The sequence below is a fragment of the Populus nigra genome, chromosome 1 (assembly GCF_951802175.1).
Source record: "Populus nigra chromosome 1, ddPopNigr1.1, whole genome shotgun sequence".
Lineage (NCBI taxonomy): Eukaryota > Viridiplantae > Streptophyta > Magnoliopsida > Malpighiales > Salicaceae > Populus > Populus nigra.
Window position 1 is genome coordinate 38734566 of NC_084852.1, and position 14466 is coordinate 38749031.

Consider the following 14466-nt stretch of genomic DNA (forward strand, 5'->3'; position numbering starts at 1 on the left):
CATCTTAGAAACCAAGGCAAACAATAATAAAAGCACGCCTGAGATTGTCAAAAAAAATACACGACGACTGTCCTTATAATTAAATGTCTCCATCAATATGTAAGAAAAAAAGAAAGGGAGAGATCTCATTATAGTACTAGCTTAGCTAGCCAGTAAAAGGCAGGGATGCATATGCATATAGCCCCATATATATATATATATATATATATATATATATATATAGTAACAGTACCAGCAAGTAAAAAAGAAAGGGAGCAACATGTCAAAAAGGATGAGAGAGTAGACACAAATTTAGAGTGGAGAGAGTATGCATGAGAACAGAAGAAAATGGACAAAAAAAAAAAAAAGGGTCATTACCAGAGAGATTTGCGTTGGTCTGTACATTGACTCCATCTGTACAACTGACAGACAATGAAGTCATGCAGATATATTGAACTGAACTCGGTTTCGAAGTTAAGGCACTGCTCCAGCCCACCAGTGCCTCTCTTTCTCTCTCATGCATTGAAAAAAAGACTCTCTCTGCCACCGCCAGTCACCATACGCAAAATACACCACCACCTGCTCAACTCTCTCTCTCTCCTTCCTTGAAATATGCAAGATTAATTAACCCCGTTAAAACTCTGAAGATGGTAACACGCAAAGAATTAGCTAGACAAGCACTACCAAGAACCCTAGAAACCTTTCTTCTATTAGCATCATCACGCTTTCTTTCTCTCTCCTTTTAGCAAACACAAGTTACTTCAAAAAAGCAACTAGTTTCTCCATTTTACACAAAACCCACAGACTTTTCCTTTGCATTTAATTCTTGTTCTTTTTCTCTACACATGAACTCGCCAAGGTTGTTCATGGTTCAATGACTCATGTTTTTTAATTTAAAAATCTTGTCGGAGGGGTGAATGGGGTGCATGTTCTCTCAACTAGCTGCACAGTTCGCTTTCTTTCCTCCATCTCCACCTACATACCAGATTAAGAAGGGAGACAATGGCAAGCTCTCTGTTGTCTCAACTTCTTCTCCTTCTATGCCGCTTCCTCTTGCTGATGATAATTCACTAGATGTGCTCATGATTGATACAAAGAGAGGCAACAAGATTGTTGCCTTTTATCTCAAAAACCCTTATGCTAGACTCACCGTGCTTTACTCTCATGGCAATGCTGCTGACCTTGGCCAGCTTTATGATCTCTTTGTCCAGCTCAAGGTCAATCTCAGAGTTAATCTCATGGGGTTAGTGTCATAAACTGCTGCAAAGATTTTTTCTTTTCTTTTCTTTTTTGAGAGTGCAAATTTTTTTTCCTTGTAAAATGTCTGATACAATCTATAGTGAGTGTTTCTGCTTCTATTTGCAAATTTTCAAACTTGTTGTGAAAGGGGTCTTGTATTTAATGTTCTCTCTGCTTTTCTTTGGGCCTGTAGCTGCTTTCTTTGTGGGGCTGAATGGTTTCTCTTAAAACTTTCTCCCATTTTCAACTTCTTTTTTTTCCGGCAACATTTTTCCTATTATGGTTCTGGATTTTGTTGGGTTAGATCTGTGATAAGTGTTGGTCGAGACTTAATTATTTCTAGTGTTAATGACTTTTTTTAAAACCATTAAGCATATAATTGTTTTAATTTATGCATTCATCCATTTTAATTAATTAATTTATTTTTACTCTTTAAAGTGATAGTGAAGATAGCTGGTAAGTTAAAGGAGTTTTCTTACTGGCATGAATTCTTTCCTCCTTTTTATTCTTAACTTGTGTTTTACTTAAAAGAAAAAGTGAATGATACTTACAGACTCGTATTCGGATAACATCGGTAACAATGCTTAGTTTCTTCTCTTTAGAGTTTTGTGTGCCTTTTGGGCTCTGTGAGGTTTTAACTTTATTGTATCTTTGACTTGTTTCTATTTGTCATTTCTGGTACAGTCCTCCTAATTCAGATCTTGAAAAAGTTAGAAACATGATCTATTCAATGGCTTCTCATATTTCTGTATTTCATTTTTTAATCACTTCTATGGAGCTCTATGGATCCAATCTTTGATATGACCTTAAACATAAGTGTACTTCTGGTTCAGTTACACTAGAGAGTATAATGTGTTGTTGCTCCATAAATTTTTCCACGTTATATCCTCTAATAAGTCACATTCAAATGCTTGCCTAATTTTACATGCCAATGAACTTTTCTTCCTTTTTGTCTTTTGAAAAGATGGCTGTCTAGTGCAATTGTTCTCTAGCTTTCAGTATTTCTTGGTATTCTTGCTTCTCCCCTGCTGTTTTCTTTATTGAATTGAATTATGATCTCTTCCATCTGAATGCTATAATGCAGATATGACTATTCTGGTTATGGTGCCTCTTCTGGTAAGGTAAGCTGTCATTCAACTTAAGCTAACTACATGAACAGCATTTTATTCATGGCATGTTTAAAGAATTGCAGCTAATTGAAGAAATTGAGATCTACAAGTTAATATGTAAAGTAATTAAAAGCATTAATATAATTTGGAATTTCAAATCATAGAGGAAAATCTAGAAGTAACAAGAGAGCTCATTTCTTGTGCTTTTGAGTTGAACTGGAAATCTGGATCATGCAATACCAAGAACTTTTGAGGGATGTATATGGGAAAATCAACAAAGCATGGATCTATGTAAAAGACAGCAAGTAATTACGTCATCTTTGCTTATCAGCAATAGTAAAAAGAACAGGGATAGTGGTGGGGGCAATTAGCACTCTACCAAGTGATAATGCACTCTGAATTTATAGTGATAAGAGAGAAAAAAATAAGAGTGATAAACTGGAGTGCTACTAACTCCACACAGAGTACAAATGAACCCTTGCAGTCCAGATATATTATATAGTTGTGGAAGTAGATTAGGATGTTTATTCTTTAAAAAAGTTTTGGAAGTTGAGATTATGTGAACACTTACTAGCTCCACTACTTATTTGTTATCATCTGGCTTCCCAAGTTAGACAACTTTTCGAATGATTTACAAAGCTTACAGCACTCTGATATCGAAAACTGCATGGTAATCATATATCGTGTTTTCCATGTCCAGCCAAGTGAGTCCAACACATATGCTGATATAGAGGCAGTTTACGAGTGTCTCCAGACACAATATGGAGTTAGTCAGGAAGACTTAATTTTGTATGGGCAGTCAGTTGGTAGCGGGCCAACATTGCACTTGGCAGCGAAGTTGCCAAGGCTGAGAGGGGTAGTTTTGCATAGTGCCATTCTTTCTGGTCTTCGTGTGCTCTGCCATGTGAAGTTCACATTTTGCTTTGACATATACAAGGTAGGCTAACTATCTTGGTCGTTGTTAGTTATGGAAATTCTAATGGTTTATTGACTAATGGGCACCATGTCTGTTGTTCTTCTATCTCTGCTGCCATTTTTAAGCTATACGTATGTCTCATAAATGCAGAACATAAACAAAATTCGGAAGGTGAAGTGCCCTGTTCTAGTGATACATGTAAGTATCTTTTCTTCCAATAGTTTTCTTTAGAAACTCCTTATCATGCAATCGTTCTGCTGAGACTTTGTTCTCCAAGCAAATCCATTTTTAAAGTAAACCCAGTCAAATGCTTGTGTGAGGGTTTGAGAATGCATTGAAATTTGAAATTTGAAATGCTTTAATGTGCATCATGTCTGGCTGTCCAGGTTGATTAAGATTTCTGGGCTTATTTAAGGTGATATCATTTTGTTTTTAGGGTCTAGTCATTATATAGAAGTAGTTTAAGACACATAAGGTGCTGCCAAACAAATTATGAATGTGATGGGAGCATCATAGGTGGGGCTATTAACTACTGTGATATGTTGAATGTAGGATTTGGATGATGTGCTTTAGTGTTTTTATTTGTTGCTTTCCCATATAAATGTGATTTCTGCTTTATGATTTTGTGCAATAGGTATATGTGTGATTCTCCTGGAAACTTAAAAGTTAGCTGCAACTTAGAATGAGCTGAAAAGCTATTTGCAACTATGAATTTCATATATTTGCTTGTAGAGATACATATGAACATTTGTTAGTACCTTGTTTGCTTTCATTGTTTTGTTTCCACTTATTATGCAACGATGGAAGTATATCAAACTAACCTTTTTGGATTTTCTACAAAAAAGTAGATAAAAATAGAGAAGAGTATGCCTATACATCATAGGTTTGGTGGTGCTACAATGCATCATGGGACATGTGTTTATTGTCATGTCCTTTGGTTGTTGGCATGGCCATCTAAGGTATTGATCACATTAGCAACATTGCAGGCGTGGCCATTTTAGTTCCTATGATATGCTAAATATGACATGACTATGTCAGCAAGGTTGTTGATGCAGTTGACACCTCAAATAGTTATATCAGTAATTATTTTCACATGACAATCAACAAGTGTCCTAAGACGCATTGGTGTATCTTGAGACCAAGATGCTATTTTCATTGGCAAATAGTGAAACATGATATAGGGAAGCATTTAACTTTTTTATATGTGAGAGGACATGAGTATAACTTTGGTCTTCAATTTTTAATAAACAGCAAAAAAATATAATAGAGTAGCATGACCATAGTCATTATTCATTCGTGATCCTAATATGTTAAGAAATCGATAATGTTGTTGGTTTTGAAGTTTTTCATATTACATTACATGTCTACAAATAGTAATTATTGTGTTGGTGAACCTGGTTAAAAACTGGTTAAGTCGGTAATCATAGTAGAAGGTAGTGATTGTGCTCAACAGAAATTGATTGGATTAATTTGTGTTTTTATTGATTTGCTCGACCATAGCTGGTCAACTTGATCAAAGTCTTCAAAATAGGTTAATTTGGTCGTTGTGTTGGTGCATTTTTCAAAGTGAAACTTTGGTGAAGGGAGTTTGTAACTAAAGTTAATTTGGTCAATGTGTTGATGCATTTGTGAAAGTGAAACTTTGTTTAAGGGAGTTTGTAACTAAGGTGGTATGGTTTGAATCAAATTTGATCAAGGGTGATGCTAATGGTGTCTAAAGATACTTGTTAAGGTGTATTTATTATGATAGTTGATTTAAAACTACTTCTAGAATTTGTAATTTCAATCATTATCATGTCAAAGTTTATAATTGGGAAACATGAAATGTATCCTTTTTCTTTTACAAAAGATCATAAATAATAATGCATGAAACATTTTCAAAACATAATAAATGCACAAGTTTAAACCCTCATTACCATTACTTTTGATTGATTAATTAGGCCAGAAGACTTGAGTGTTTTTGTGGTAGCGTGGTGGTTTTTAAGTCATCGAAGTGACAGTGTGCTTTGCTACCACTGGCATTTTCAAAGATGCTTTGCTAGCCAGTGGTAGCAAAGCATCTTTGATTTGATTTTCAGCGTTTGCTACAGTGGCTTCTAAGCCACCACACTTCCAAGCACGTACCAATTCAATTTGATTAATTATCAAAGCTAGGTCAAAACCTAGTGAAATCAATCTACTTTGGTCAATTTTAAGGATCAAGTTTGACCAATATTGATTAACTTGACCAAGTTCAACCAAATTGACCAACATTGATGGTGAGGAAATGTGTTTTTGCAAAAAATTCACGTGTGAACAACTTCCACTAGATGTGTGAGACCCACTACCGCTCATCCAATGATTGTGAATACACTTTTAATGAATTTTGGGTTCCTAAGGCTTACGGCACAACCATAATGGGAATGACCAACTTAACTAGATCTGATCTCATTGATTTCCATTCACTACATTAGATCAAATTGGACAGCAATAAACGATGTTGGTCTGTGTTTGATGGTTACTAGGGTTGACTGAGCTAAAAAATCTTATATATGAAAATAATATTATTGCTATGGTAGCCAGCTATGTTTTCAGAGAAACCTAGATATTGTAAAACTGTTCCTTTGATTTTCATTTCATTATTTATCAAGAGTGCTTACATGAATGGTGCTTGATGTAACGCATGAATTGAATGTATGTATAGTGTAAAACATGTAATTAATTGCAAGGTTGCAGGTGAATAAATGACAAATGAAGTGTATATTTTTGTTTTTATTGTATAAGGTTTCCTACTTCTGGATTTCTTAAAAAACTCTTTGTGCTAGTGGTTCATCATCAATTGTGCTACTCGGCTGATCCAAATAGGTCACCTATATTTTGCTGTTCGATCGTGGTTCAGAAAAAGAAAAAATGAAAGGAAAAAGCTACATATTTTCTCCCCTCAATTAGGTATATATTCAAACTATTTAACCTAACGGTAAATTTGCAATTACTTGACTGTTTAAGAGCCGGCCTCTCTTTTTCATTCAAGTTATCTCCTTCCCATTTTTTATGGTGATAAGCCTTAGGAAACATGATTCCATTTCATTACTGAGAATGTAAAAATTTTCTGATTTTCCAAAAACTAGTTGCATTGATTTCATGGGCTATGTGATTAAGGATGTTACATAGTAGAATTTATTAAGTTTCAGTACTAAACTAGTTGAGTTGATTGCATGATTGGGGTTTATTTTAGGATCTTAGAACTATAATCTACTCTCTTTCCATATCTGCATGTGTTTGTATCTGCATGCATGCTTGCAAAATGTCGCTCCTTGTTATTTCATGCTAGATCACCCGTCATTGATATTCTAAATTCTCAAGTGCAAGGGTGTGTTATTCTCTGAGGTTCACTATGAAGTTGATGATTTCATCCGGCTTAAACTAAGCTGACCAATTTTGATCTAAGTTCTATATGATTCGCGCTTTGCATCTGATCTGTCCGAAGCAGATTTTGAAATGGGGTTGCATCATATGTTTTACAGGGCACAGAGGATGATGTTGTGAACTGGTTACATGGTGATGGACTGTGGAAAATGGCAAAAGAACCATATGAGCCTTTATGGATTAAAGGAGGCGGGCACTGTAACTTGGAATTATACCCTGATTACATCCGCCATCTCTGCAGGTTTATTCATGAAATGGAGAATATAACCACAGAAATCCGTCTCAAAAAGATCCGGCAGAATCTGTCTCTAAAACCGAGGTCTAAGACTGATTCCAACAAGTGCTGTAGGTTCAAACTGTGGCGACCTAAATGCCCAGAATGTTTAAGACCCAGGTGCATAAAATGCTCATGGGGTCCCAGGTGCGCAGAATGCTGGAGACCCAGATGCTCAAGTTGTGTTAAATGTTGCTGGCGAGCACCCAGTTGCCCAAAATGTCCGAGGCCCAGTTGCCCAAAATGTCCGAGACCCAGTTGCTGCTGTAGAATTAGATGTCTGCCCTGGCGATGTTGCTTTGGAAAACAGAGTGGGATGAATAGGAAGCAGGATGGGTGATGATAATAATAATAATCAGCATTGGTTGTATAGGTTGCTGAATTCACTCACTAACACTCTTCTAATCTTGTGCGTTAGTGTACAAAACAAGAGGAAGTAGTTTGATTTTAATTTTATTAAAAATCATGGTGTTGGGATGTTCTTGGAAATGGAGATTTTGTATCTCAGCTCATTTGTATTTGTTTCTGGAGATCCTTTTTATCTACACAAATTACAAGCTTCAGATCACCTCCTTGACCTCAGGCCTTCTTATTTAGCTTCTGGTGGTTGGTTTACAATCCATAAAATCCCTTTCCATTTCCAAATAGAGCTCTCAAGCTGTTTTGTTAAATAAATAAATGATACTGTAGCTGTTACTATAATATACTGAACACACTGAGTAATTCTCTCTAATTTCAATGAGCCCTTGAAATTAATGTGTGTGAAACCTAGGAACGAGTATAAAGTTTAAGCAAAGATGATGGAAGCTCCTGATGCTATGAGAGCAAGACATGCATTGGATATCTACATCCTCGACTTCATTTTCATTGCAACCAGCATAACGTGACAGAACGTTTAAGCAAAGAAGATTAACTACAGCATTAAAATACCAGAAAAAAACTCTTGGAAAACAATCATATCAGATGATTGAACACTTTGCCATATATACCCATCATAAAAACAAGCCCGAGTAATAACACATCAGCTTGATAAAAGTTCCCCCCCCTTCCAAGCACTACTGGTAAGTTGAAGCTGCTCCAGCAAAGGAATACCGGGCAGAGACTGGTAAATAGGCTTCAGCCGCACCAGACGTTCCAAGCATTGACCATTGAAGATGATCATTGTATACTAGACCTTGATTCTCGTGAATTAATGGAGTGTAGTGAGATTGATAAGTTGATTGCAACGGCTGTTGCGTACTGGAAGATGCTGGCAAAGCATAGCTTGGTGCTAAACCCTGTTCCTGAGATGAAATACGCGAGGTTGTTGCAGAAGGTAGGTATTGACTATAATAATTGGCTACATTGTCTGAATGCAACACAGTATCTCTCTCCCTTGGTAACTGGGTCACATGATACTGATTTTCATGCCTGGCAACATGGTTCCTCGGACCCGTCTCCATTGCGACCTCATAACTGTGAATATGAACAATGCAAAAACATCCATACATGATTAGGGCCAACAGGGCAAATCAATAAAAAAGAATGCAAGAGAACTGCATAGCAAAGATATAGCTACCAAGTCTTTCCTGTGCGTATGGTTGCATTCTTAATTATTTTGGCATTGATTACAGATACAGATGATAGAAGATAGCACAACCCTTTACTTTTTAGCTGGAGGATTTGACAAATCCAAATCCAAGCCCAAGTTATTGGATTTTATTTAGTTTTATTATTAGACTTTAATTTATGTTCTTTTATTATATTTTTATTATTTAGTAGATATTAAGCTCAAATTTGATTATGATTAGGGTTTTTATTTGTAATTTTTAACATTATGATCAATTGAATAAAAATTGTAGAGTTGCAGACTTTTCTTCTTCCCTTTCTCTTCTTTTCTTCACTCTTTTCTTTTATTTTTTTAGCTTATTAGCTGCTTCTTTCATCTTTCTTTTAATTCTCTTAAATCTCTTTTGTCAAGCGCCAGCTTTGATATCAAAGCAAAGGTTTTTTTAGTTGTTCTCACATCTAAACGATTTATAAAATAAAAAAAGTTTCTTTTAGCCTTTCTGTTTACCATCAAGACCTGGAAAAAAAAAGTCTTACCTTTCTTTTACAACACAATCAGAAACCTTTTAAAAAATATTACACCTAGACAAACATGCCTTTAAATCTATTTCCCCCAAATCCTAGCCAACATTCATCCCCTCCACCAACAACCACCATGGTCAGACTGGCCACCCCACACACCAGTTTTCCACATCACCAGCTGAAGATCAACCACCAAAGCCCGCTGCCTTGCTCGACCAACCACAAGCTCTGACAATCATTGTTGATCAGCCAACAAGAAAACCATCATTTCCTTGCGTAGCCGCCAACAACAATTCAATCCGCAACCACCATGTGCGACATATTGAGCTTCCTAACCCTTTACCCCTTACATGTGATGATAAAGATGAAAATGATTTTAATTTACAAGGTTGAGTTCCAACCATATCTACATAGGTTTCAAGTAGCATTTGTTCCTTTCATACCCTCAATCATATAGTGTTTATAGTTATAAGCCTGAAAAACCTATAGATCTTTCCATGTATCTTGATACTAAGATGTTTGATTTAATTGAGTCTTTTGCATGTAGAGTTCATAATTTGAATGTTGAGATCATAAAACAAATTCAAGCATTGAACAATATAAATTTCAAGCTGATTTATATAAGTATCATGATGCACTTGATGTTAGAGATTATTTCATGATATAGATTAGACCTGAACAGTGTCCTTTGAAAACCAATCATAAATTACAAGTGAATAGTGCTAGACCATTCATAGTATTGTAAATGATTCAATCAAATAGTTAAGTCATTAAACTACCACCAAACTTTAATATTAGCTATTTTTTTAAAACTTTTAGCACGAGGAACCTCGTTATATATAAAAGACATGATGCTCCTTTTAAATCTCCTATCCCATCATCCTTATTACCTACACAAAAAGATCATATTAATTCTACTTTGAATGCACAAGTTGTTTTTGCAAAGGATTATGAGGTTCTACAAATCCTCGTTAGCGGGCAAGAGAACTTGCTTTGAACAGTACTTGGATCTCACTAGAGATACATCACAACAACTTAATTTAAATAGTTAGGAGCATTATCGGAGTTGCCTTGAACTACACTCGACAGGTCAAGTTTCTTCAATCCCGGGAGAGTTAGTGAGGACACCAGGCCTATGGCATAGATTACACATGTATGGTTGATGATGACAGATGTTAGTTCAACTCGTTACTCTTTATATGTGTGGGGGGGGGGGGGTGTAAGGCACATCCAAACCCAAGTTATTGAATTTTATTTAGTTTTATTATTGAACTTTATTTTATGTTTTTTTTTAGATTTTTATTATTTACTGGTTTTTAAGCCTAAATTTGATTATAATTAGGGTTTACTATTTACTTGTAATTTTTGACATTATGATTAGTTTTATGATGAATTGAATAAAAATTGCAGATTTGTAGACTTCTTTTCTTCTCTTTTTTGGCTTCTTTTTAGCTTCTTTTTTCTTCTCTTAAATCTCTTTTGTCTCGTGATCATATTCAATTGTTGAATAAATAACCTTTTATTCAAGAAGTTTTCATGTCAAAATAATGCATCCAAAGAAAGCATCAAATAGATAGCTAATGTGTATTAATTTGTGTGTATATGCATGCGTTCAAATGAATGTGGACGAAGATCTGGCCTACCATCTACCAGTTTCAATGGATATGAAGATGTGACCATCAAAATTTAATAAATAAATAAAAAGTATTGCCTGATTCCCAAATGCATTTCCTCAAGTTACATAGTAACACCAGGGACTTGATTTTATTTGATAGCTAGAGTTGGAGATGGTTTCTCCTAAGGTTTTGTCTCTAGAAGAAGATAACATCATCTCCAACACGACATTAAGTCATTTGGTTATAAAATTTAACACAAATGCAAATGTCAAAATAGAAATTATACCTCCTTTGAGGATCATAAGTAGACTGAGGTGCTTCGGCTGAGTATTTCTGGTTACTCTGAGGAAGAGTATTTTGATGAACATAATGGAGGTGCTTAGAAGGTTGAACCCATCCCCCAGACAAGGTGCGGGGATGGGTTGCCCTGGGCAAATAAAGAGAATATGGCCTTGCAGATGGTAGAACCTTCTCCACCGTAATTGCAGAAGGAAATGCATGTGCTGGAGCCACATTTGCAACAATGGGCACCACAGATATAGATGGCAGCAAATCAATTGGCCGGAACAGTGATACTAAAGTTTTCACCTGTACATGAAGAAATTCCTAAATATATAAAAATTGTCATTCATTTCCAGGCAATAAACAATCTTTTTCTTTCATAAAAGAGCTTAATAAACAATTTTCGCCCAACAAGAATGCAAGAAAGTAAAGGTGCATCTTACTTGTTCAGTACTCAACTCTTGCCTGAACTTAGAACCCTGATAGTTGTCTTTAATGGCATGTTTCAAGGCACTCTCAGCAAGAGGTAAGCAGTCACTGACGATCTTAAACCTCACCTAAAGCAAGGAAACAAGAATAAACAATGAAAAAGCAGAAACTGAGTGTTTACACAAACAGGTTCAAATGTTTAGCACATGGCATGACAATGGAAAAATGGAAAAATAATATTGCAAAGGATCTAGATAAATATGTTGGAGAATCCTAGAAAACAATTGTGGAACATTTGATTGCATTTACCACTCCACGATCCAGTTAATCCCAGAAACATACAAGATAGACATCAGATACAAGATTTCATATCATTTGGGGACCACATTGAATGACATCTTGAATGTGCATTATGTTCAAGGAGCAACTGTACTTGAAATTCAAGCCGTATATTTAAATAATTTCAAGTTATAGTAGGATACATCCTCTTAATTCCAAAAAGGGTTTCTTTAGCATGTAAAGAGCATGGAGAAGGATTTGACAAAAAGGAATACTTAGTTAGTACACGGGCAGATGTACCATTTACCACTCATAATATCATAGCAGTTACTTATGCATTGAAAGTTATACTAGTTTTATTATCCATAAGACCCCAGACAGCTACATTTCCATTTTCTCACCTGTGCTGGAAATTTCCCATTAAATGCAGCTGGTTCCAAATTCATCCCTCCCCTGGAAACAGCAGTGTAGATGCCGTAAAGGCGCTTCATGCCAAAATCAAATAGAAAGAGCTTTGTACCCGGTTTGATTTTCTCAACTATGTCTAAATTTCCCCGAGGCAGCCCAAAAACACGATGGCGGTAGCACTCAGGTTTTGTTTCTCCATTGCACAAAAATATAAATCCAGTTATCTTTTCATCACTTTCGTTCCTTTCCATCATCACATGAGTAGCAGTTGGTGCAGAAACAGGATGGAGCATGGTTGCCAAAGTGGAGCCACAAGTATAAGCTGTATTTACCGGCAGGGTTTTCTTCTATTTTTTTATGAAACTCTTTCCTATCTTCTAACCAGCACTTGAATGATTTGCTGCTGGCCCTTGATCATTGAGCCTCTCCACTCTGCCACGGGTAAGTAAACCACACCAATTTAACAGAAAATTCATTTTCTGCAAGTGAAATCAAATGCATAAAAAGAAAAGAAGCAATATTTTGCACGTTTGCATATAATAGGAATGGTTTTATCCCAGCCAGTTGTTTATTCTATCAGCATCCAGAGCACCAAAAACGAAATAATTAACGAGCATTTGCCCATGCTTATTTCTAGGCTTCAAACATCAGATACTAAAAACGCAGACATGCCGACGGGGCTGCAGTAAGTCATACAAATTCATATATAACTTCAGTAATTGAGCAAAAATTAAATCAAACTCAGAAAACCATTCTCATTCATAATGTTTTGAAACTTTTGCTAAAATCCAAGAGAAAATGAGAAAATATAAAAATCAGAGCTATGTCCATGCACCGCTGTAACATCATGTTAAGATACAATCCTCGATCACATATTTATTCCAGAACAACCGCATTGCAATCACGATTCTCGTTATTTATTTATTTGCTTATATTAGTTGAATCAATGAAAAGGTTTCAGAGAAAATCAAACAGAACTACTGAAATAACCCCAAACAAGCCGTATCATATCACGCAAACTGCAAAACCCTACCTCGATCAACTTCATTGGTGGAGAATACATCAAGAAACCCTAAGAATATGCAAAGGAACCGAAAGTTAAGCCTAAAATGAGATTGTGATTAAAAACTACCTGGAAATTCCCGAGCGAATGTTTGCAAAATTATTGACACTGCTGGGCTGGGTTTGTTGGAGTGTATCGGCAGATTTCATGGACTGATTTTGGTTGCTACAACAATTCACGCGAGAGACGGTGATAAATTATTAGGTATACCTTTCATCATCATTTAAATTATTTTTAGGACCAATGGGACTTTAGCACATTCGCATTGGAGGTCACAGGTTTAATTCTTTGTAAATATTAGTTTGGTTCTGAGAAAATACTAATTATTTACCCGCAATATCGCATCGCAGGTAGTTTTATCTTATAATTAAAATAGATATTTATATAAAGGACAACTATTTAGATCTTGAGAACATATATATTTTGTTAGGTAAAATACTTTTTTTTATTTATATATTTTTTATTCTACTAAAATATTTCTTTCTTATTAGTAATATGTTCTTTTAATAAAAATAAAGGTAATTATATAATCAACTTTTTGTAAGAATTGCAATAATTTGAATTAAATAGAAAACAATATATCTCTTCAATCTAAATTTTATTTTTTTATGCATGTATTTTTTTGTTTCAATAAAAATACATTTTTTATCGGAAAAATCAGTTTTTAATAAAACTTTTATCAAGAAGTATAAAGTAAGTTTAAATAAAAACCATGTCTTAATATTTTATATGCAATTGAAGAAAAAAAGAAAAATTGATATGAGAAAACTATATAAAAGTTTTCTAAAAAAAAATTATTTTATTTTAATTGAATATTTATCACTATTTTTTAAAAAAATCTTGCATAGAAGGGATATTTATTATTATAAGAATTAATTGTATAAATTTTTTTGATCCAAAATATCTCTTTTCAACCTTTTCACTTAAAAATATCAAAACAACGTTCCAAAAAATTTGTTAAACTCGTTTCTAGTCTTAAAACACACTTCACTCGAACAAATAAAAATCCAAAATTAAATTGAATAAAAAACTCACAATCACGACCATCCATTTCTTAAAGGTGTTTTTATGGATATTTTTTCAAAATTATAAAACTCAAATTAAATTATATGCAATTAAGTAGCAAACATCCTAAATAGCCAGGTTTTGCTCGCGAGTTAGTACTCATTTCATAACATAATTTATTTTTTGATTTAAATTTATTTATATTTTATATTTTCAAGTTTTTTTAATGTATTAATATTAAAAATAATTTTTAAAAAATAATTATTACTATACTCTCAAATAAAATCTATTAAACTCGCGGCCAAAATGAGCCGCAGTCAGCTGAAAGTCAGATCCGAGCTATATTTCTTTCTAATTTCAACTGCCAGGTTGTTGTTGCTTGTCTTGACAGG

At 34.7% G+C, this 14466-nt stretch overlaps 2 protein-coding genes across 3 annotated transcripts; one reads left to right on the forward strand and one right to left on the reverse strand.

The window, feature by feature from the left end:
• The first annotated feature begins 466 nt into the window (after nucleotides 1–466).
• On the forward strand, nucleotides 467–7490 carry LOC133675237 (uncharacterized). Its single transcript, XM_062096556.1, has 5 exons — nucleotides 467–1222; nucleotides 2303–2339; nucleotides 3028–3264; nucleotides 3394–3441; nucleotides 6747–7490. The coding sequence occupies exons 1-5, from the start codon at nucleotides 897–899 to the stop codon at nucleotides 7260–7262; spliced, it is 1164 nt and encodes a 387-aa protein (XP_061952540.1). The 5' UTR covers nucleotides 467–896; the 3' UTR covers nucleotides 7263–7490.
• A 268-nt stretch (nucleotides 7491–7758) lies between these two features.
• On the reverse strand, nucleotides 7759–13388 carry LOC133675247 (uncharacterized). 2 transcript variants are annotated; one of them, XM_062096569.1, is made up of 5 exons: nucleotides 13139–13388; nucleotides 12000–12438; nucleotides 11334–11447; nucleotides 10895–11214; nucleotides 7759–8377 (listed from the first exon to the last, which is right to left on the reverse strand). In XM_062096569.1, exons 2-5 carry the CDS (start codon nucleotides 12297–12299, stop codon nucleotides 7978–7980), a joined length of 1134 nt encoding a protein of 377 aa, XP_061952553.1. In that variant the 5' UTR covers nucleotides 12300–12438; nucleotides 13139–13388; the 3' UTR covers nucleotides 7759–7977. The 2 variants fall into 2 exon arrangements, with proteins under 2 accessions (XP_061952553.1, XP_061952560.1); XM_062096576.1 differs by having other exon boundaries at nucleotides 10895–11196; nucleotides 13139–13385.
• Nucleotides 13389–14466: the final 1078 nt, after the last annotated feature.

Excerpts from the sequence above, each read along its gene's own strand:
- LOC133675237 (XM_062096556.1), top strand. The coding sequence starts at position 897 with ATGGGGTGCATGTTCTCTCAACTAGCTGCACAGTTCGCTTTCTTTCCT. Across the intron at positions 1,223-2,302 it reads CTCAGAGTTAATCTCATGGG|ATATGACTATTCTGGTTATG; the intron begins GTTAGTGTCATA and ends GCTATAATGCAG. Across the intron at positions 3,265-3,393 it reads TTTGCTTTGACATATACAAG|AACATAAACAAAATTCGGAA; the intron begins GTAGGCTAACTA and ends TCATAAATGCAG.
- LOC133675247 (XM_062096569.1), bottom strand. The coding sequence starts at position 12,299 with ATGCTCCATCCTGTTTCTGCACCAACTGCTACTCATGTGATGATGGAA. Across the intron at positions 11,448-11,999 it reads ATGGGAAATTTCCAGCACAG|GTGAGGTTTAAGATCGTCAG; the intron begins GTGAGAAAATGG and ends TCCTTGCTTTAG. Across the intron at positions 8,378-10,894 it reads ACTTATGATCCTCAAAGGAG|TTATGAGGTCGCAATGGAGA; the intron begins GTATAATTTCTA and ends TCATATTCACAG.